The sequence below is a fragment of the Microtus pennsylvanicus genome, chromosome 11 (genome assembly GCF_037038515.1).
Source record: "Microtus pennsylvanicus isolate mMicPen1 chromosome 11, mMicPen1.hap1, whole genome shotgun sequence".
NCBI classification, from domain to species: domain Eukaryota; kingdom Metazoa; phylum Chordata; class Mammalia; order Rodentia; family Cricetidae; genus Microtus; species Microtus pennsylvanicus.
Genome location: NC_134589.1, coordinates 26,360,504 through 26,383,108, shown reverse-complemented (window position 1 = coordinate 26,383,108; position 22,605 = coordinate 26,360,504). Strand labels below are relative to the sequence as shown.

The window sequence follows — 22,605 nt, the reverse complement described above, 5'->3', positions numbered from 1 at the left end:
ACCTTTGATCCCAGCACTTGGGAGACAGAAACAGGCAGATATCCGTGAGTTCGAGGCCAGCCTGGTCTACAGAGCTAGTTCCAGGACAGGCTCCAAAGCTACAGAGAAACCCTGTCTCAGAAAAAAAAAAAGGAAAGGGGAGATGGCTCATCAGTAAAGCGCTCACTCTGCAAGTCCAAAGCCATGTTTTTAAGAAGGTGTCAGGAGAAAGCAAGGCATGAGGTGACATGGTGGCCCACGCCTTTAGTTCCAGCAACGGGGAGGCAGGAGGCCAGCCTGGTCCACATAGTGAATTCCAGGACAGCCAGGGCTTGATAGTGAGACCCTGTCTCAGAGAGGGAGGAGGGTTGGGGAGGCAGAGACAAGTGGACCCCTTAGGGCTCACTGCACAGTGTGCTGACTTGCTGACTGCTGAATTCTTTTTTTTTTTTTTTTTGGTTTTTCGAGACAGGGTTTCTCTGTGGTTTTGGAGCCTGTCCTGGATTGTAGAACAGGCTGGTCTTGAACTCACAGAGATCTGCCTGCCTCTGCCTCCCAAGTGCTGGGATTAAAGGCGTGCGCCACCACCCCCGTAAACCCCCACAGTTTCCCCTCCCTCTACTCCTTTCAGTTCCCACCCCACCTCGATGGTTTTATTTTGAAATATCATTGGATTTTCATAAAAGTTGCAGAATTGCGAAAACAGAATTCCCCTCTGACCTTATCCAAGTTGCCCAATGGTAATCTCTTATATGACTATGGCATTTATTAAAATGAAGAAATTAAGAAATGGGTGTGGTGGTACAAGCCTGTAACCCCAGCATTCGTGAGAAAGAGGCAGGAGAATTACCAACAAATTCCAGGCCAGCACATTCTATACACAGGGAGTCTCAGGCAAGCCAGGCTACACAGCGAGACACTGTCTCAAACAATAGGGGGCTGAGAAAAGACTTCAGGGAGCGAAAATACCAGCTGCCAAGCTTAACAACCTCAGTTGGATCCCCAGAAGCTGGAAGAAGAGAATCAACACTTGAGAGCTTTGCTCTGACATCCACAGAAATGCCTTGAAACGAGTGCGCGCACGCGCGCGCGCGCGCGCGCGCACACACACACACACACAAACAAACAATCAAAAACTAAGAAATCATTAGTACAATGCTATTAAGTAAACTCAAGACCTCGCTTGGATTTCTCCAGGGTTTTCACTAATGTCTGCTCCAGGATTCATCTTCAGTTTATTGCCTTTCTTTTTTACCGGGAAGAGTTTTTTGGTTAAAGACTGCATGGTCTAAGACATCATGGCTGTCTAGAAGTCTCTCCATGATTCACAGATATTGGAGAATACAACCCAACCCCTAAGTCACTGCCTATTTTAGGGGGACAAGCCACTAGAGACCCGCCTAATGTCTTCAATATCTGGGCTCACCGCAAAGGGTCTAACCTCAATATCTTATTAGATCTGTTCATCTTCAGCTGCTATGCTCTATGACCTTGACCACCTGACCCTAACCTTAATCAAGTCCCAGGCCACCCTGAGAATGGCGACTCAGAGAAAGGAAAAGCAGTATGATGCAGCCAGCCTACGAGCAGTGTGGTTAGGAGATGCGCGTGCACACACACACAGACATTGTCCGCGCGCACACACACATACAAACTTTCACGGAGAGTCCCCTAGGCATCTACTCCCCCCCTCTGTACCCTACTCATGTCATTAAGGCTGGTAGCTATCTTCCTGACTGGAGGAGATTGCTCAAGAGGGCTGTGTACGTTTGAAAAAAGAAGGCCAGAAATAGAGTTTGGAGGCACCAAGACAACTCGCCCAGGCCAGAGAAGGAGGGGCAGTGAAGGGGTCAGAGAAGCGAGAGTGCTCCATGAGAGTGCTCCGCGAGAGTGCTCCGCAGAGACCAGGTGATTGCAATTCAGAGGCTCCTGGGCTGGGGAGAAGGCATACTCTTGTTTCCTTTTTGAGACAGGATCTAATGTATTCTGAGTTGGTCTCTACATCACTAAGTAGCAGAGAATGGCCTTTAATTTCTGATCCTGTTGATCCTCCTTCCTCAGCCCCTCAAGTGTTGAGATTATAGGTTCCTAGCTACACTAACTCACCACGACTGTAAAACTCTCAGGCACTCCTCTCTAAAGGTTTTGTTCCCTCCCTCTGCCACACCCTAAATTAAAGACCCTTTGCCTTAGGCTAGCAACCCAAGACTCCAGCTTCCTGGGGAGCTCTCTCCTGCCCAAGGCTTTCCCTGTCTTTAGAGCAATCTCTATATTGTTTCCTTCTCTTAAAGCCCTTCTTCTTTGCTCTGGTAATTTTTTGTTTGCTTTTTTATTTTCTTTTTTTTTAACATTTACTTATTTATGTATTTATTATGTATACAATATTCTGTCTGTGTGTATGTCCGCAGGCCAGAAGAGGGGACCAGACCCCATTACAGATGGTTGTGAGCCACCGTGTGGTTGCTGGGAATTGAACTCAGGACCTTTGGAAGAGCAGGCAATGCTCTTAACCGCTGAGCCATCTCTCCAGCCCTTGTTTGTTTTTTTCTAAACAAGGTTTCTGCATAACCCTGGTTGCTCTGGAACTTGCTTTATAGGGCAGGATACCCAGGAAGGCAACTCGGAGAGCCGCCTGCCTCTGCCTCCCAAGTGCTGGGATTAAAGGCATGTGTGCCCGCCATGCCTGTCTTGTTTAGAATTTGAGCCTGTTTTGTCAGTACTTATCCCAAGTTGTTCTGAAACTTGTTATATAGCCTAGACTGGTCTCTAACTCACTGTCCTCCTGCCTCAGCCTTCCACGGATCAGGATTAGGGGTTCAATTTTAATACTTCCATCAAAATTTCAGTTCCGACCTGTGAGATGATTCAGCAGGTTAAAGTGCTTGCTGCACAGGCCTGATTACCCAAGTCAATCCCCAAAACTCAGGGTGGAAGGAGAGAAGTGACACGGGAAAGCTGTCCTCTAACCTCTGCCAGCGCTCCTTGCGCGTGCACGCACACAGCATGCCCCCACCCTTGCGCATGCACGCACACAGCGTGCCCCACAAAATAATAATACAGTGAGGTGGGTTTTTTTTAATTTTACATGTGTAAATGTCTTGCTTATATGCACTGTGTTCAGTGTCTGTCGCCTGTGGAGGCCAGAAGAGGGTATCGAATTCTCTGGAACTGAAGTTACAATAGAGGGTTGTTAGTTTCTTTGGGGGTGCTGGGAATAGAACCTGGGTCCTCTGCAAGAGCAGCAAACCCTCTTAACCGATGTTTCTCCAGCTCCAATTAAATGAAATGGTTTTGGGTTTTGTTGTTTGTTTTCTCCTCTCTCAAGGATTTCAGACTCCTGGCGGGCAGGGGTCAAGGCTCGCTTTATCTCATTGACCTCAGAGGATGCTGGCACACAGTGTGAAAGGAGTCTGTGTTCTGCAGTTCACAGGTTTACTGTGTGCCAGAAAATGTGGTAAGAGTTGCACACACATTATCTTATCTGCAAATGGAAACCAAGACAGGTAAGGGACTGCCTTGGGAAGGTAGTCTCCAAAAGCAACGTTACTGGTGCCAGGGTGCTGCCCTCTGCTGGTGACTCAAGGGGACAACATGCTCCAGAAGGTAGTCTGTAGGACCTTCCAGAGAGAGAATCTCTCTCTCTCTCTCTCTCTCTCTCTCTCTCTCTCTCTCTCTCTCTCTCTCTCTCTCTCTCTCTTATTGGGAAGAAAATCTTGACAAGGGACTTCTCAGACTCCTGTGAGAAAAGAGGTTTCCCCTGGGTCAATTCTAGCTCTTTAAATTAGATTTACTCATTTTGTCTTATGTATGAATGTTTTTCCTGCACGCATGCCTGTGCACCTCGGTGGTCAGAAGAGGGCATTGATGTGGGTGCTGGGAATCGAACCCAGATCCCCTGAATGGGTCCTCTTAACCACTGAGCCATCTTTCCAGTCCAGGTCCCAAATAACCACACATAGAATTCTTTTTGTTTGTTTGCTTTGTTTTGTTTTTTGAGACAGGGTTTCTCTGTGTAGCTTTGGAACCTGTCCTGAAACTAACTCTGTAGACCAAGCTGGCTTTAAACTCACAGAGAGCCGGGCGGTGGTGGCGCACGCCTTTAATCCCAGCACTCGGGAGGCAGAGGCAGGTGGATCTCTGTGAGTTTGAGACCAGCCTGGTCTACAAGAGCTAGTTCCAGGACAGGCTTCAAAACCACAGAGAAACCCTGTCTCGAAAAACCAAAAAAATAAAACAATAAACTCACAGAGATCCACCTGTCTCTGCCTCCTGAGTGCTGAGATTAAAGGTGTAGACCACCACTGCCCTGCACATGTAGACTTCTTATTAATTATGAAAGCCTGGCCTATAGCTTAGATTTGTTTCTAACGAGCTCTTATAGCTTAAATGAACCCATTTCTATTCATCTATCTGTGCCACAAGGATCATGGCTGTTACCTCTCCTCCTGCATGTCTTGCTGTTCTGTACTGGGTTGACAACTCCTCGTGATTCCTCCCTTCTTCCCAGGGTCCTCTCTGCCCCCAAATCCTTTCTAACTACTGGCCGTCCAGTTTTTTATTAGGCAGATCACAATGACCATCCTTACGTAGTGTAATCAAACACCTCACATTTCTTTTTCTTTTTTGGTTTTTTGAGACAGGGTTTCCCTGCATAAACCATGCTAGCCTTGAAGTCACAGAAATCCTCCTGCTTCTGCCTCCCAAGTGCTGGGATTAAAGGCGTGTGTCACCACTACTCAGCTCAGACTATGTTTTTAAATTGTATTTTGGTGGTGTACACACACTGTGTATGTGTGTGTGTATGTGTACTAGTTTGTGAGGCATAAGATGTTATCTCACTGAGAGTCTTAGTACCAATGAAAAAACAAACAAAAAAGCAGGATGGAGGGGACCCCTGGAAACCCAGATTTGAAAGTTCCTGGCCAGCAAAGCTCTGAGCTAAAAGTGAGGATTCACTGCGGATGGAAGCCGAGAAAGCCTGACTCTGTGCATAGCCCCAGCTCCTCTTGAGACCACAGCAGGCAAGGTCTCTAAGTGCCCTGGACCATCTCCAGGCACCAGAAGTCCCGTTGATAGACAGCACCAATGGCTAAATGTTTTTCCTAATTGCCCCCCCCCCGACTTCCACCCATAAATTCTCATTCTCTGCCTCTGTCACAAGCCAGACTAGAAAGGCATAGGCAAACACACTAAATAGCTGTCTGTGCTCTCTAAGTTTTCCCTCCTTGCACTAGTACTTGAGCTTCTAGAACTTTGCTATCCTTGGTTGTCTTTTTAGAAGTTAGCATTATTGAATATAGCAGAAGAGCAGATAGAGACAAGGAACTGCTTCTCCCTCTCCCCTCGCTCTCTCACATCATGGGCGTCCGTCCGTGTGTTCCTGATGAGTTGGGTGGAGGTGAACATGTGTCAAGGTGTGTGTGGAGGTCAGAGGTCAACCTCTGTGAGTCAGTTCTCTTTCCTCTGTATGCCAGTTCCAGGGTAGAACTCAGGTCACCAGGCCCGTATGGTAAATGACTCCACTTACGAGCCATCTCACCGGCCTCGTTCTTTCTCTGACAGAACATCGTGAAGTCCAGGCAGTCCTCGACCTTGCTGCGTAGCTTGGGATGACCTTGAATTTCTGATCCTGCTGCTCCTACCTTTCCAGTACTGGGATTACAGGCAGGTGACAACACATCTCCTTAGGGTTTTCCTGTTTGTTTTACGGATTCTCAAAACACTGACAGACAAAAGACACCACTGTTATTCTTTTACCAAAGAGGCTTAGGACATTCAAATTGATCACCCAGATATATCTAGCCAATATCAATGCATTTATCCAGGTCTTTGTATGACAACCAGATGTAAACTAGTCTCAGGGGCAGTTCCTCAGGCATCTTGCACGGGTTCTCTTATTGGCTGGCCAGCGAGCCCCAGAGACCCTCCTGTCTCTGCGTCCCCAGCATGGGGACTATAAACAAGTGCCACTGGGTCCATCTTCTGACGTGGATTTCGGGGAGGAACTCAGGTCCTCACTATTGCATACAAACCCTTTTCCGGCTGAGCCATCTCCCTAGCCCATGGTTTTGCTGTTTTTCTGCAGGCAGTTTTCTTACAGGTTTTTCTAATTTATACTTAGTTATTTAGATTTATCATTTATGCATTACACACACAAATCCCTATTCTGTGGCTACCTTTTTTCTCTCATTATGCCAGGTCATTGAGTGCCTTGCATACTTTACCCTTGAGCAAAACACCCAGCACGTCCTTTTCTTACTGGTATCTTCTGATAAGGGCACAGAGTAACACGCTCATCTTGGGAAGTATAACACTCTTGTGCCTTTAATTAAGGCTTTGTTTGAACTGAGAGATATACGAATTCCCCTATGTTGTCACCCAAGGCTTCACTGCCTTCTTCGCTTTCAGGTCAACAATTCACGTGAGATTTACGGCTGCGCTTGGTGTACATTAGAGAGGAATCCGGTTTTGTATTTTTCCATAGAAACACAATGGCCAATGTAAAGTAGGTCCTTTTCCCTACTCTGCAGTACCAATTATTATCATTATTATTTAATTTTCTTTTGGTAACACCTTTGTTATATGTATTTCTTCAGTGTACAGTTGACAAGCAGGTTTATTCTCTGGTGGCACAAATCGTCCTTCCTCTCGCGCCTAGATATTTTTTGAGGCTGGGATGGCTCATTCAAACTGATCCATTCAGGCGTCTTAAAGAGTGCGTGGGTCGGGTCGGGAAAAGGCGTACTGAGAATTAATAGGAAAGCCAAACGAGGCTTCTTTTTGTTTCTATGGCATCCTCCCAAGGGTGGGAACTTATAGCCACCGTGCCAATCACTCTGTAGGGAGACTATAATGCGTCAGCAGGCTCCCTCGTCACTTACCCTACAGGGAAAAACATCTCGAAATCCAGGTATGAATCCAAAGAAGATAACAACCCATGCACGTTTCTTCCACCCTGTTGGAGAGGTACGCCTTTTCCCGCAGGTCCCACGCACACGTGCGCGCTGCTGCAGAATTCCTATTCTGCGCTTGGAAAAACACCCCGTGGACGGTGAGAAACGGTCCTGACAAATTGTCTAATTGAAAAACGAACCTCGCTAGGGTCTCTGACCCCAAAAACACAAACCTCCGGGTACCACTCGCTTGTGCCCAATCAGAGGTCCCCTGGAATCATTTGCCCGCCCCCTAGCCCTTTCCGGCCACTTCATTCGTAGCTCACAAAGCAATCCCGCCGCGCGTTCTGCACAGTAGCCAATAAGAGAACAGGGGGCGGGGCCTCCTGGCGCAACGAGTAGGCGGTACCCCGCCAGGAGCGCCTCGGGAGCCTTCGGGTGCTTTCGGTTTTCCCTTCAGGGTAAAGTTCTGTTCAGTCTTCCATCAACACATTTACTTTTCCGCCTGACTCGGCGCGCGTGCGCAGTGCCACCCGGCCCAGGCTGCTCCTGAAATGTAAGCGTGTCGAACCCGGGGAGGGAAGCTGGGCAGCCGCCCTGCAGGTCAGTGCGATCCCCCGTCCAGCCTTGAGCAGGTCGCTATTTCCTGCAGGCCCCAAAACAGGGATTCTAAGGCCAAAAATGATGTGCAGTGAGGTCCCACCGAGATTTGAACTCGGATCGCTGGATTCAAAGTCCAGAGTGCTAACCATTACACCATGGGACCCGCTGGCGGCTTTAGGCGCCCGGCAGCCTTCTCAAGCCACAGGACGTTGGGCAACCTTTCCTAAACTTCGCTACAGTTGATTTGGGCCCCTGGCCCAAGGCCACCATGGCGGGCCGACGCGGAACCACCGAGATTCCCGTGTCCCTGCGAGTTCCAAACGTTCCTGGGCCCCGAGGCGTCACTGCTTCCGGTGCTCCTCGAAGGTCCCGGCCCTCGCCCGCAAGTCCTGGGGGGCGGCGAGTTGTCGGGTCGGAGCGAGTCTGGAGAAAGCAGGCGCCCCGGACTCCGGGCAGGAGGCTCGGCTCACGCAGCCTGCGTTGTTTAATGTGTTTCTATTAGGAGGCGGTGTGGCGAGGACGCTTTGGCCCAGCGGGGAAGGACGCGGACTGGCACGTGGTGGCACGGCCTTTCAAATCCCGGACGCACCTGGGAGGCTGAACCGGGGCTACCGGAGGGGACCCCAACCTGGGGGCCGCAGCCGGCGCTCGGTGCGCGGCAAGTTAGCATCTGTAGAGTTGCCGGGGCGCTTCCAGCCCTGCACTTCCGCGTGTGCTTCTAAAGCCCGGGCTGCCGAACCTTCCAGCATTTGGATCCTTCGAAAGACCTCCAGTCGGCACTTTAACAACAGACACCCCCAAAAATGACACTTCTCCGGGCTGTCTCGCGTTTCACTGACTCGAAATGTGTTTCTGCAGGTCAGTCGAGCAGTAGTTTACGCGTAATTTGACTCAGCAATTTCACCATCCTACCGGGCATCCATCAGTACCAGGAGGCGCGTTCAAGGAGATTCTTGACTATATATTGCTTATTATAATACAGTGAGAATTGACAAAATAAACAATGGAGATTTCGTAAGTGCTCCACAAGAGTTTAAAGAAGTAACTCCGTGTTCTTAGTGATAAGCACTAAGGAACCAGTAATGTTAAACACACAGGGTTGTTTATCTCTTCAATGAGAGTGATGTATAACCTATTTCCACCTAGAAGGCTGGGAATGGATGAAGTTAACAGCTTGGTCACCTTTATCATTAGTGTGTTTTTCTCAATCTATAGAAACAAGTTTTGTTTGTTTTGTTTTTTTCAAGACAGGGTTTGTCTGTGTAACAGCCCTGGTTGTCCTGGAACTGGGGCCGTAGACCAGGCTGCGTCCCAAGTGCTGGGATTAAGGACCCTCACCGCTACAGAAACTACCTTTATGGAAGATGTCACATGTACTTTACAAAGAGTTCCAGTGTAGTTGTGTCTTAAACTTTGTTGTGCACGCATTTTTGAGTTAATTGTGCACCTAGGATTGACTTAATTATTACCAGGAAAGTTTTCACCAAACTGTGCTGTGCTTAAACGTGCCTAAAATAAACTCCTTGGTTTATTTCAAAGTTTGAACCAGCACTGGTTATACTGAGTTGTGTTAAATTGTACTACCTTCTTGCCTCCTGTGGATCATTACTCTGCTGGCCTTGATGGACACACACACACACACTGCTAACTTGCATTGAGACAAAAGGCAAGCGAAACAAATACATAAGATGCCATCCATCTATGTGTAAACAGAAGAGTTACACACTAGTGCAATCAGTCGGGGTCCTCTAGACCAACAACGTATATAATGACTATGTGTATGTGTACACACATATGTAAAGGGGATTTATAGAATGCCTTGAGGCTTCAGTGCAGCTACTCCAACAATGGCTGGCTGTGAAATGAGTTCACTGGTCAGAAGCAATACTGTGTGGAATACCATGACCGTGGATAAGGCACTCTGTAAGTCATGCATGGTGGTGTTGACAGAGGCATTGCATGCAGGAAAGGCAAACCCATAACCAAGTAAGTATCTGCTCTGGTACGTGTGATCCAATGTAGTCCACCTGCCACCAGGTCACTGGCTGAACTCCTGGGGAATGGTGCCATATCTGGCACTCGGCAGGACCTGTAGCCAGGTGAGCTTTAGTGAGCAGAAGCTTCCAGCAGAAGGTGTGGTTCGGATTAAAGGCGCGTCTTCACACATCAGGACCTGGATTAGAAGTGGATCTTCCTACTTCAGATTTAGCAAAAATCCCTCTCACATGTGTGTCCTCCATTTTTGGATTTCAGTTAATTTCAGATTTATTCACACTGACATCCAAGAATAGCCATCACGGGCATGTCTTACTTTCTTTTTATTTATTTTTTATGTCTTACTTTCTTAAGGAATCCAGTGTTTTGTAAGTCAGTGACAGCTGAACTGTACCCCAAGGCAAATGCACTTACTCTTCAGGCTCAGAATGTATGTGTGTGTCTGTCTGTCCATATGTCTGTCTTTAGCTTGGCCAGATGGACTTAGGATCCGGAGACAGACACACAAAGCAGAGACTGTAGAATTGGATCCAGTTCTGGCAGTGTCCGTGACAGCCATCGACCTCAGTGCAGTAAAAGGCACCATGTTGTGTCCACTGGCTTCCCAAGTGACATGCCGAGCAAACTGGCCTTGCTGGCTTCCTGGTTGGCTCAGTCCCCTGGCATCTTGGCCACCTTCCTGTGACTTTTTTGTCCACCCACTGTTAGTGCTGTGAGTTACCCACTATCCTGCTCAGTACCTCTTCAGTATAATGTATGATTTTCTTTACCCCTGCATGTCATCAAGAACATGGTTAGCCCAAGTCTAAAAAGTTCTGTTGGTGACAGTTTAGCAGTTTGTCTTTGAGGAGTGAATGCATAAGAACTTTTCTAGCTGGGTGGTGGTGTTGCACGCCTTTAATCCTAGCACTAGGGAGGCAGAGACAGGCAGATCTCTGAATTGGAGGCCAGAGAAGCCCTGTCTTTAAAAAATAAGTAAATGGAAAAGAAAAACATTTTAACTCTTGCATATTTTCAGAAGAAACACCAAAGATTGTCCATTTTGAGAAATAAATCAATTCTACTTTAAGCCTTTTAGGGGTTACCTCCCTTCAAGGTTGAACCTGAACCCCAGGCATTTCTGGACCTGTTTTCCTGCTCATTTTGTTATTACAAAGGCCCTATGAGCTGGACATGGTGGCGCAGGCCTTTAATCTCAGTTCTCTGGGAGCACTGGCAGGATGATCTCTGTGAGTTCCAGGACAGCTAGGGCTACATAGAGACCTGCTCCCTGCCTCCCATCAAAGGTTTCCGACTCACACAGGACAGCCTGGTCTACAAAGCAAGTTCCAGAATAGACAGAACTAAACATTGAAACCCTATCTCAAGAGAAGGAGAGAGAAGAAAAAAGAAGGAAAAAGGAATTAACAATCATCAGGGAATTCTAGAGGGGAAGGTCAATGTGCCACGGTACATTTTTAGGTGGTAGTAAAGAGCTAAAATGTTTATTTTCAGTAAAATTATGAATAGAGCATGGATTGTTTAAATCAGCATTCCACTTTTTTTCCCCAGCATACACAGAGGCTATTAGGTAACAGTCAGGGAGAAGCTGATGGCTCTTAATCAGATAGCAGGTAACCAGGTGCTACAGTTTCTGTGGGCCTAGGTCTGGAGCTTTGCTTTAGGCGGTAGAAACAAAGAAGGAACCCAGGCCTCTAATTATCAGCTCCAGGGTTTGGTGCTATCAGCCATTCTTATCACAGGTGTCCTGGGCAGCAGCTTGGGCAGGTAGTAACTCTGCCTCCTTGGAGATCTGTGAATATCTTAAATGAGATGCTCTGTGCCTGGACCCTAAGCACTGACCAAATGCCAGCTGATAAAGATAATTGCAGGAAGGCAGATCTCTGTGCTTACCCAGGAGAGAGGAATGAAGGCCTGGCAGTGGAAAACTGTTCTGAACGGGGGAATTTATTCCCAAATATGTAACAGAAAGGGAGTTAGCTACAGTGAAAATGTACAGCAAAGGACAGCCACTTTATTCACAAAGCAGTTGTGGTTTAGCCCTTACCAGATCCCTTGTTTCTGATAAGTTGCTCTTGAAAAGATGGCTGAGCAATTACTGTACAATGTTGTGGCTTGTATCAGTTTTGACTGTTTCTCTCTCCTGGAGAGATGGTTCTAGATCTTGAAGAAGAGATTTGAGCATGCCGGTGATAACCCATCAAAATGGAGGCTGTTAACAGTTGCTGCAAGCTTGCCTGGGGTTGCAGACCACCAGCCATGCCTTGCTTTGCATGCTGGTAATCTCAAATCCCCATGCTTGGGTATTAAACACTTTAGCTTCCCATTTCCCCAGTCCAGTTTGGGTTTTGTTTTTGTTTTTTGGGGAAAAAAAGTGTTCACTCTATTCACCTAGCTGGTGATCTGTGAAATCAAGGCTCGGATTAAAAACCAGCACCAGGGTGTATCCCACCCCCTGTCTCCTCCTTCATCCTCCCCTTTGATGTTTGGTTTTCTATGGACCAACCCTGAGCAATAATTACCTCAGGAAGTTAAAAAAAAAAAAAGAGTGTTCAGAGTGTCGAAAATTTGACTCAAGGATAAATTGGAGTAAATGTGTAAATTTTAAAATTAGCATTATATTTCATGACTTAGAAGTTATTTTTATTCTATAATATTTCACTTTTGTTTTAATATTCCATTAAAATAAAAATACAGAAATTTTAATAAACAAGTATCATATTTTAAAGTCAAGGTTTCAAAGCTTAAAATCAAGTCAGAAATGGTGCCTCCCACCTGATGCTGCAGCACTGACAGGTGGAGGCAGAAGGATTGCCATGACCTACAGAGTGAGTTCTAGGCCAGGCCATCTCAACAACATAAGATCCGAATAACTTTGGTTGACATCTGTGCGTTTAGGCATCCAATCACTTATTTAAATTCTTTTGTCTTGTGTGTGTATGTGTGCCCGAGTGTATGCATGTGCCCCATGTGTGTGCAGAAGAGGTTTCCAATCCCCTGGAACTGGAGTTACTTGAGTTATAGACAGTCGTGAGTATTCACGTGGTGCTGGGAACCAAACCGAGGTCCTCTGCAAGAGCAGGAATCACTCTTAAGCACTGAGCTATCTCTCTAGCCCCCTATTCATTCATTCATTCAAAGACAGGCTTTCACATAGCCCAGGCTGGCCTTAATCCTTTTCCTCCACCTCTTGAGTTCTGGGATTACAACTGTGCACCAAAACACCTGGCTTTGTATAATATTATTTTAATTCAACTTTTTGAAAAATTGAATGATTGCAACTTAGCATTCTGAAACCAAAGGCCAGAGCACAATGACAGTGTAGTAAAGTTCCTTTGTCTATGGAACGATGCCCACCATCGTGTTAGCTGAATTTTGTTTTCATCTGACATAGGAATGTACCAGAAATGGCTCAGGTTAAGTTTCACCCGAGCATGGGGCGATGCGAGTGTGTGGCTGTGTCCACCTTTACGGCTGATTTACTAAAGAACTTTTCAGATCAGTATTCTCTATATATACAAAACAATGTTTTTATTGATTCTTTGGAAATTTCATATCATGCACCCTAATCCCATTTACCTCCTCATCCCTCCATAGCCTTCCCCCACCCGACAACATTCCCTCAGAACCCCTCCAGACGAATTAAAAACAAAACACCAACAGAAAGCCTACCTGGCTCCTCCTCTTTCCAACACATCTTCATTCATCCCAGTGGGTGCTTCGGAGTGTCAGGCAGCATATACCCTTTTGTCCAGTCAGCCCCACCCACAAAATATTCGTTGCCTCTGGCACACCCTCATCACTGGACCCTCACTGGAACTCCTCGTGGATATCCTGCTGTTGCCCCCAGGTCATGGAGATTCCACAGGACCAGTCCCTTCACGCCATAGATGGGGTCTTAGGGTGGGTCTGGATGATAGCTGAGCAGGTTGGCCTGGGCCACTGGGACTGCCCACCTCAGGCGAAGGGCATGACCAGCTCTCCTAGGCCTACGCTATCCTGGTCAGCACATGGTGAGGAGTGGGGCAGGGCCAGCTCTCCTAGGCCTACGCTATCCTGGTCAGCACATGGTGAGGAGTGGGGCAGGGCCAGCTCTCCTAGGCCTACGCTATCCTGGTCAGCACATGGTGAGGAGTGGGACAGGGCCAGCTCTCCTAGGCCTACGCTATCCTGGTCAGCACATGGTGAGGAGTGGGACAGGGCCAGCCCTCCTAGGTCTACACTATCCTGGTCAGCACATGGTGAGGGATGGGGCAGGGCCAGCTCTCCTAGGTCTACGCTATCCTGGTCAGCACATGGTGAGGGATGGGGCAGGGCCAGCTCTCCTAGGCCTACGCTATCCTGGTTAGCACATGGTGAGGAGTGGGACAGGGCCAGCTCTCCTAGGTCTACGCTATCCTGGTCAGCACATGGTGAGGAGTGGGGCAGGGCCAGCTCTCCTGCTGCAGTGTCCAGGGAGGGGCAGGTCAGCTCTTCTGCAGGGTCAGTGAGGGGCAGCGCCAGCTCAACCTGGCCCTTGGATTTTGACACGCATGGTTCCTATAACCCTCTGTGGGAACAAGGCCATGGACACCATCACAGACACCCCAGCTGCCCCAGTAACATGGGCCCAGATGCTGCCATGGCCCCTGTGGCAGCACAGGCTCTTGAACATCAACATGGTCCAGACCCTAGACATCCATACAACCCTTCGTGGTAACAGGAGTCACGGATACCAACTCAACCCCGAGTGCTGTCATTAAAGGTGTATGCTGGTATCCACTTTTATTTTTACATTTATTTATGGTATGTGGGAAGAGGGTGGGTCACATGACCGTGGAGGTCAGTGGACAATTATGTCAGAGTCATTTCTCCCCTTCCGCCATGTGGGTGTCAAGGAATCAAACTCAGGTTGTCGGTCTCGGCAGCAAGTACTCCACCCACTGAGCCATCCCGATGCCACTAGCATCCCTTGATGGGGGGTACCAAATCAACATCTCCCTCATCACGAGGCTCAGATGAGTGAAGTGAGTGGTTCTCTGTGCAGGCACTTCATGCATGGGAGGGCATCCCGTGCTCATTAACCGTTAGGTCATCTTCCCCTGCCCTGACCAGGGACGACCCATTTCTAATGCCTCTGAACTGAATGACTGAGCTATCCATATCTCCTCACTCCAGCTCTCTTTGGTGTCCTTACGGGCCAGTCCTACAATTTTTGTTGCCCACAGCCAATCCACTTTGTTTATTAAATATCCGGTTCCTTGCGTCTTTAAGTGGAACACTGAAGATGGTTCTTGAAGTAGTGGAGAGCGAGCTTGAATTGGACCTGCGCGTTGGTGTTGGCCCGGTATTTGCTGTAAGACTCCTCCATGGCCGCCATCTCTGGATCCTTGTCTGGTGACCGTGACTGATGCTGTACAATCACCTCTGGGCACGAGCCCACCAACAGGCTCCCCAGCCCATCAATGAAGAACTCTGCCAAGAGAGGAGGACCGGGAGACAAAGGGAGCTGCAGTCAGCCAGCCAGGCTTTCCCACCCACACTTGAGGAGGACACCTGGTTCCTAACCATAGGGAAGCTGGGCACCGTGTGGAGCCACACACCCGGCTCCTGGAAGTCCCGGGGTTAGAAGAAACAGATAACCTGGTTTCTCAATTAGGAGTGTGGGCAGAGGTACCACTGGGTTCCATTAAATGATCCTGTGGGCTCTGGAGTGGAAGGGGGGAAGGGAGGGTGCAGTCACCAGGTTCAGTTTTAGGTGACAAAGACTTTCTGAGAGAAGAATGGGAGGCAGGGTCGGGAAAAGTAAAGGACAGCCTTGGGGAAAAGGAAGTGGGGTGTCTCAAATGGGCAGAGGCAGCCTAGAGAAGACCCTGAGAGGTGAGGGAGGCAAGAGACCGTGAGTTCCATAGTCTGGGGCGAAAGGGGAAGGAGATCCCTGGGGTAGCGAGAAGGGCTTTCCCAGGAGAACCCCGCTCTACTCCCTGCATCACCCCTTCCAAGCCTCCCACCTGAGTGAGCCACTCGTTGCAGACGGGGATCAAAACCAACTCTTCGGAGTTGTTCCGTGTGAGCCAAGAAGAAGTTTACAACGCCACTGGTCACCACGCATTTGGGGAAGCCATCAAGGGCATGGAAATCCCCCTGCCTCTGGTGAAGACAGGCCCCATTCTCACTCTGCTCCAACAACAGTCTGAACTGGAACGTGTTTCCCTGCACACTGCCGCCCACCTAGTCAGCAAACAGAAAACCGGGGTCTGAGCAGGGTCAGGAACCGTCCTTTTAGGAAGGACTCCCTCCAATAGAATAGAAGGTGTACTCTATGGATCTCACCTCCAAAGGACTTCAGTGGCTCTGCATGTGACCACAGCTCTTCTCACACTGCTGCTGGGCCCTTTGGATCATCGAATTCCCATCTCCACATGCAGGCACGCACACACACATACACACACACACACACACACACACACACACACACACGCTTTGTAGCTGAGGCTGGCTGTCAACTCCCCTCATCCTGCTTCCACCTCCCAAGGGGATCACAGGCATGCACCATCACACAGAGCATATATATATATATATATATATATATATATATATATTGGTTTTTTTCGAGACAGGGTTTCTCTGTGGCTTTGGAGCCTGTCCTGGAACTGGCTCTGTAGACCAAGCTGGTCTCGAACTCACAGAGATCCGCCTGCCTCTGCCTCCCGAGTGCTGGGATTAAAGGCGTGCACCACCCTCGCCCGGCCAGAGCTAATATTTTTATTAAGGGTTTATTGTTGTTGTCTTTGAGATAGGGTCTTACTCTGTAGATGAGGCTGGTCTCGAACTCACAGAGATCCTCCTACCTCTGCCTCCCCAGTATTGGGATTAAAGGTGTGCACTACCCATGCCCTGTAGGGATAAGTCCTGCCCCTTAGGGGGCGTGTTCGCCTCGGGCTAATATTTACCTATAAATCTGGCCAGCGTGCTCCCAGCCGACACTTCTGCTTTCCTGGTCTCCGCTGGAACGGTGGTTCTGTAAGTCTATTTCCCCATTAAAGCTGTATATATTTTTACAATCTGTCTGCATTCATTTACGCCGTTACATTTTGGCGTCCAATGTCGGGCTATTTTGCCCCCAACTCAAGTGTGTAGCCCGCTAGCTAACACAGCACGCTCCTGGGTGCTGTTTTTTAGTTCGTGACTCGGGCCCCAGTGCCGAGTCCGAGATACACTTGGCCACACAGGCCCATTCTGCCCCACCTGCTCGCCGGAGCAATTAACCCCTCCCTGCCTGTCTTGGCTAAGTTTGCAGTGGAACGCCGCTGCCTGAATTAGTGGAAGCTCAAGTACTGCGGTTTTGCAACAAAAGCCGCCACAGTGGCTGATTTGGTCTGATACAAAGTGACTTAGCCGGGCGGTGGTGGCACAAGCCTTTAATCCCAGCACTCGGGAGGCAGAAACAGGCAGATCTCTGTGAGTTCGAGGCCAGCCTGGTCTACAAGAGCTAGTTCCAGGACAGGCTCCAAAACCAGAGAGACCACCACTGGCAGGAACCAGTCATTGCAGGTAAAAAAATTTTTTTTTATAAATAAAATGTCTGAACACGTTACCATTCAATACTTTAATAGTTTTTTTAATTGTACCATGTGGGAGATTTTACAAGAGCTGTCTATCACCCCACATCTATGGATCCTTCTGGGATTCGTAGTTTTCCTTGGCACTAGATGGTTTGATAATAGAAATATGATAAAGTCTTTACGAGAGGAATCCAGGATTCTTAAGGCAGAGGTTGAACGCTTAAAAACAATTGAGAATGACAACAATCTTCTCAAGAATCAGTTTGAAGTTCTCCAGGAAGAGAACAGATCTTTGTTTAACATGACTCGATCAACTGAGCAAAATTTAGAAAAGGTACAGGCTGATGTTAAGGAGAAATTCATTACTATGGAAGAGGGAACAGCTGATTTGGATCGTAAGCCTCAGTCCCTTTCTGTAGGAACTGAAACATTAGTGGCTGATATTAAGAAGAAATTCATTACTATGGAAGAAGGAACAGCTGATTTGGATCTTAAGCTTCAGTCCCTTTCTGTAGGAACTGAAACATTAACTGAGAGAATCAAAACTGCTGAATGTGACAATCAGATTTTGTCTAAAGCTTATGACAGATTGGAGGAAAGATTGTCAATACAAGAAGGCACAGTTTATGCCATAAAAATTATGTCCAAAGATGAGATGTTATCTCTAATGGACAAACTTCATACTTTAGAATCCTCAATGAAGGCTTTGGAACATAATTCTGGACAGGAGATTCAGACATTGCAGAAGGCAATGGTGAATAGAATTGAAAAGATTGAGGAATTGGCGCCTGCAGTACTTGAGGAAGATACATGGGAGCCTGTCCGTATGAATGATCTCAAAGAAATCAAACAGGCTATCATGACTTTTGGGATGCACGCCTCTTTTGTTAAAGAGATGCTAAAATCTTGGGCCACGACAAGCAGAGCAACCCCCTCGGACTGGCTCCAGCTGAGCTCTGCGGTACTTGAGAGTGGACCGCAATTGAAATGGAAATGCTTATTCAGGCAAGAGGCTAGACTTTTAGAACAGCAGGAAAAAGCGAAGGGAATTGACATTTCCTTAGATAAAATTCTAGGTGAAGGACTCTTTTCCGACCCTCAGGAACAAGCTAATTTTGATGAAAACACACTCTCCATGTGTACTACAGCAGCCTTAAGGGCTTGGGACAGGGTACAAGACCCAGGACAGAGAATGGAATCATTTGTCAGAGTTAAACAGGGTCAGAGAGAACCCTTTAGTGACTTTTTACAAAGACTAACTAAGGCTGTACAAATAGGGATATCTGACCCAGAAGCAAGACGTATAATGATTGAGTCTTTGGCTTATGAAAATGCAAATGTGGAATGCAAGAGGATTTTGGGGCCTTTAAAGCTCAGATCAGTGCCCTTGGAAGAATGGGTCTTGCATACACTGAATGTTGATACATTTGATTATGGCACTGAAGCATGGGTAGAAGAAGCAGAAAGCTAAGGAATGGACTGGATCTAGCTGGCAAAGCCATGGCTTTAATCCTACCCATATTGCTCAGTAATTTAAAGGTTCGTGTGGTCAGAAAAAGAGAGAGTGATACAGTAAAAAGAGATTCAAAGACAAAGAAAATTTCTAAATGATTTACAGTGTGTTAAAAAAAATATATGCAGGCCGGGCGGTGGTGGCGCACGCCTTTAATCCCAGCACTCGGGAGGCAGAGGCAGGCGGATCTCTGTGAGTTCGAGACCAGCCTGGTCTACAAGAGCTAGTGCCAGGACAGGCTCCAAAACCACAGAGAAACCCTGTCTCGAAAAAAAAAAAAAAAAAACTAAAAAAAAAAAAAAAATGCAAGCTAAAAGTTAAGGTTCTTAAAAGTAAAAAAAGGAAGAAAGAGAGTAGTTGGGTATGGTAGTACACACCTTTAATCCCAACACTTGGGAGGCAGAGGGAGATTGACCTCTGTGACTTCAAGGTGTGGTAGCACACACCTTTAATCCCAGTGCCTAGAAGGCAGAGACAAACAGATCTCTGTGAGTTCAAGGTGAAGTAGTGTACACCTTTAATCCCAAGGCCTGGGAGGCAGAGACAGGAGGATCTCTGAGAGTTCAAGGACAGCCTGGTCTACAGAGTTATTCCAGGACAAAGATATACAGAGAATATAAAATAAAAGTAAAAATAAACAAAATAGAGTTAAAATAAAGCCATACAAAGATGGAAAATAAACAGAGAATTCTGATACTGTATGCTATTATGCTCTCTTTGAATTGTTTGAATGCTGAGGAAGGAGCAACAGCTGCTAAAAGATATTTGTTTATAAATGCTGCTGAACTAATCCAACATAGATATTTTGAAAATGCCTTGACGGGAGCTGGAGAGATGGCTCAGGGGTTAAGAGCATTGTCTGCTATTCCAAAGGTCCTGAGTTCAATTCCCAGCAACCACATGGTGGCTCACAACCATTTGTAATGAGGTCGGATGCCCTCTTCTGGCCTGAAGGGATATATTGTATACTAAATAAATAAATTAAAAAAAAAAGAAGAAGAAAATGCCTTGACTTTGAAATTTGGATCTAAGGACATGATGCTTTGGAAAGGAGTTTCTTATTTTGTTTTCACAGAGGGTGAGAGTCTGTGGATTGCTTCTATCCCAATATGGTATGATGGACCATGCCCTCCTGAAGGTTTGCTGTGAACACCTTCAGAAAATTGCTTCGCTCAACTGCCAACTGATATGAAACTAGCACACAGGTTATACCATGAAAGACCTAATTAACAACGCCCCCATTCAGCAGGAAGCAGTTTGGAGAGAAATAACTGTGTCCATATTCCCAAATATTGTTTATAAATGTTCTTTTACATTTAAAGGGGGATGTGATATAGATATGAATAATTTGCATTGATATGGATTTTGCTTTAGTGATTTAGATTTAAGGTCAATTTTGTTATATGTATATGTGTTTCTGATATTGATTAAGATATTGTGATTGTGTAGTTCATGTAAAAATGTAATGTATATAGGTTGTTAATAGATAATCATCTATAATAGTCAAGTTTGTAGTCATGTTAGTTAGATTTTCTAGATGTGCATGGATATATTTTAGATAAGCATTCTTCATATCTTTCAAAAATTATAGAATATGGCATTTTAAATGTTTTAATAACTTAGGGTTTTTCATGACAATGAGACATTTCTGCTCCTGGCAGCACCAATCTACTTCAAGAGGAAGATGGGCATCGAAGAGGATCCTTATGGAGTTTGATAGCCGTTTGGGCAAGAAACTGCTCTTGCCTGGACTATTGCATAAACTGGACACAAAGAACCCACAAAGAGAGGACTGCTGAACTTGCCTAAAGGTGAGATGATCTTTCGGGGTTCCTGATTCATGAAAGAGTCTGCGAGACATTCTGCAGGACACAGCAGATAGTGCCTGAACTGACTTTGAAATTTCCTGCTTCATGGAAATGTCTGCTGGAAACTATGGGCCTGAAGGCCAAAGATGGATGCCCCGGTGGTACAAAAGAACTTTGGGTGACTGTCCAGGCAGCGAGATGTCTCTGTCACTTCTAGAGTTTTGGAAGTTTCTTAGTTTTTGTTTACTTAGGTAATATTATATCCTTCTGGAGTCTTTGATGGAGTTGAAGAATGGTTAGTTATAGTTATAGTTTTCCTTTGTTATGGTAAAAGATAAAATAGATATAAATATTGTAACTGTAATTATTGCTTGATAACTGTTGTATGTAATTTTGCTACATTAAAGTTAAAGCCTTCCTTTTTGTTTAAACAGAAAAAGGGGAAATGATGGAGGAAGGTCATTGGTTAAGTAATAAAGAAACTTCTTGGCCTCATAGATTAAAATATAGGTGGGAGGAGTAAACAGAACAGAATGCTGGGAGGAAGAGGAAGTGAGCTCAGAGGCCATGTTCCCCTCTCCCGGGCAGACGCGATCGATGAAGCTCCAACCCAGGATGGATGTAGGCTAGAATCTTCCGGGTAAGGGCACCTAGGGGTGCTTCACACATTATTAGAAATGGGATAGTCCAGGTGTGAGAGTTAGCTGAGAAAAGGCTAGGTATAATGGGCTAAGCAGTGTTTAAAAGAATACAGTGTCCGTGTAATTATTTCAGGGCATAAGCTAGCAGGCAGCCTGGGGTGCTGGGGACCCAGCCCCACTGCTCCTTTAACAACAATGCCCAAGCCGGGTGGTGGTGGTGCATGCCTTTAATCCCAGCACTCGGGAGGCAGAGGCAGGCGGATCTCTGTGAGTTCGAGACCAGCCTGGTCTACAGAGCTAGTTCCAGGACAGGCACCAAAGCCACAGAGAAACCCTGTCTCGAAAAAACAAACAAACAAAAAAAAAACAATGCCCAATTGTATTTTTATATTTAAAACAAGTATTGGGGGTGGAAAGAGCTTGGAGATTAAAAGCACTTGTTCTTGCAAAGGACCTGAGTTCTGTTCCTACCCAGCACCCACATGGCCACTCCTACCCATCTGTAACTCCAGTTCCAGGGGGTCCAACACCCTTTTCTGGCCTCTGTGGGTACCAGGTGCGCTTATGGGGCGCAGATATAGATGCAGGCAAAACGACTCTACACATAAAATAAAAATAAATAAATCTAAAAAAAAATCAAAATGTGACTGAACAAGAAGACCATTCTCTTAAACCTCGTGCAGTCCAAGAAAGGAATCAGAAATGGTGCATGAACATGCACTTTTACAAACAGAACAGTTGTGGGGGTCTTTTCTGGGGGGTACAAAATTTGCTCAGAGAAAGCCACCGAGTAGTTGCTCTTATATTTCTGGTGTGAGCCTAGCCTTTAAGGGCTGAGCCATCCCCCAGGTCCAGCAGTCACTCTGGAGCCTAGCTGTGAGCCCCTCTCCTGCCTCATCCCCTCAGACACTGACATTCCTATCCTTCCTCCATCCCTCCTCATTACTGCTTTATGGTGATCTTACCACATCCAGTTCAGTTTTCTCCAGGACATCCACCAGTACCTCAATCTTGGTCTTGTTGTCGAAGAGAAAGTCGTCATCCACCCAGAGGACATATTTAGTGGTCACCTGTGAGATGGCCAGGTTCCTACCAGCAAACCAGCCCTGCAGGCGGCATGGGTTTGGATCAGCAGTTGTCACCTGGGGGTGGGACTTCCTGAATTCCCTCCAGCCAGGCTGCCTCCCACCATGGGGGAAGTTGGAATCTGTGGGGATTCATAGTTCAGACAAGGCTGACACCTGCTGTGTCAGAGGGGTGCCTCGGAGAAAGAGCAAAAGAGCCGACTTCCTGGATTCAGAGACTGAGACAGAGTGGGGGGTCCCTCTTTGGTCCAGAGGCCTCTGGGAATATAGACTGGAGCCCTTTTCACCTCAGTTCCCTTCTACCTCCTGCGAGATGGTATGGGAGCATCTGCTATCAGTGCTATCCTTCCCTTTTCTCTCCTTGGGGGAAGATGGGAGGGAAAAGGGGAGGAGAGTAAGCAGGCAAGGTGAGGGGGAGAGCCTAGCTTGAGCTCAGTCACAGGGAACAAAAGTCTGCTGTTACCCCTCAACACCACACTCAGATGTCAGCTCCTGTAAGTCACTCATAGCAACCCTGTGGATTTCACACCAGATCGGCATGAAG

General features: G+C 46.9%; 1 protein-coding gene and 1 non-coding gene across 3 annotated transcripts in view; both read right to left on the bottom strand.

Annotated features, from left to right (window-relative positions):
• Positions 1-7,566: 7,566 nt before the first annotated feature.
• Trnaq-uug (transfer RNA glutamine (anticodon UUG)) lies at positions 7,567-7,638 on the bottom strand. The gene has a single exon. It is a non-coding gene; the product is annotated as a tRNA-Gln (tRNA).
• Positions 7,639-13,866: 6,228 nt separating this feature from the next.
• B4galnt2 (beta-1,4-N-acetyl-galactosaminyltransferase 2 (SID blood group)) overlaps positions 13,867-22,605 on the bottom strand; it is a 46,790-nt gene continuing 38,051 nt past the window's right edge. For both annotated transcript variants that reach the window (XM_075942259.1, XM_075942260.1), the window contains exons 9-11: positions 21,942-22,082; positions 15,461-15,680; positions 13,867-14,924 (exon numbers count right to left, since the gene is read on the bottom strand). In XM_075942259.1, coding sequence (XP_075798374.1) covers positions 14,719-14,924; positions 15,461-15,680; positions 21,942-22,082 — 567 coding nt within the window. In that variant the 3' untranslated portion in view covers positions 13,867-14,718. The remainder of the gene's footprint in view (positions 14,925-15,460; positions 15,681-21,941; positions 22,083-22,605) is intronic.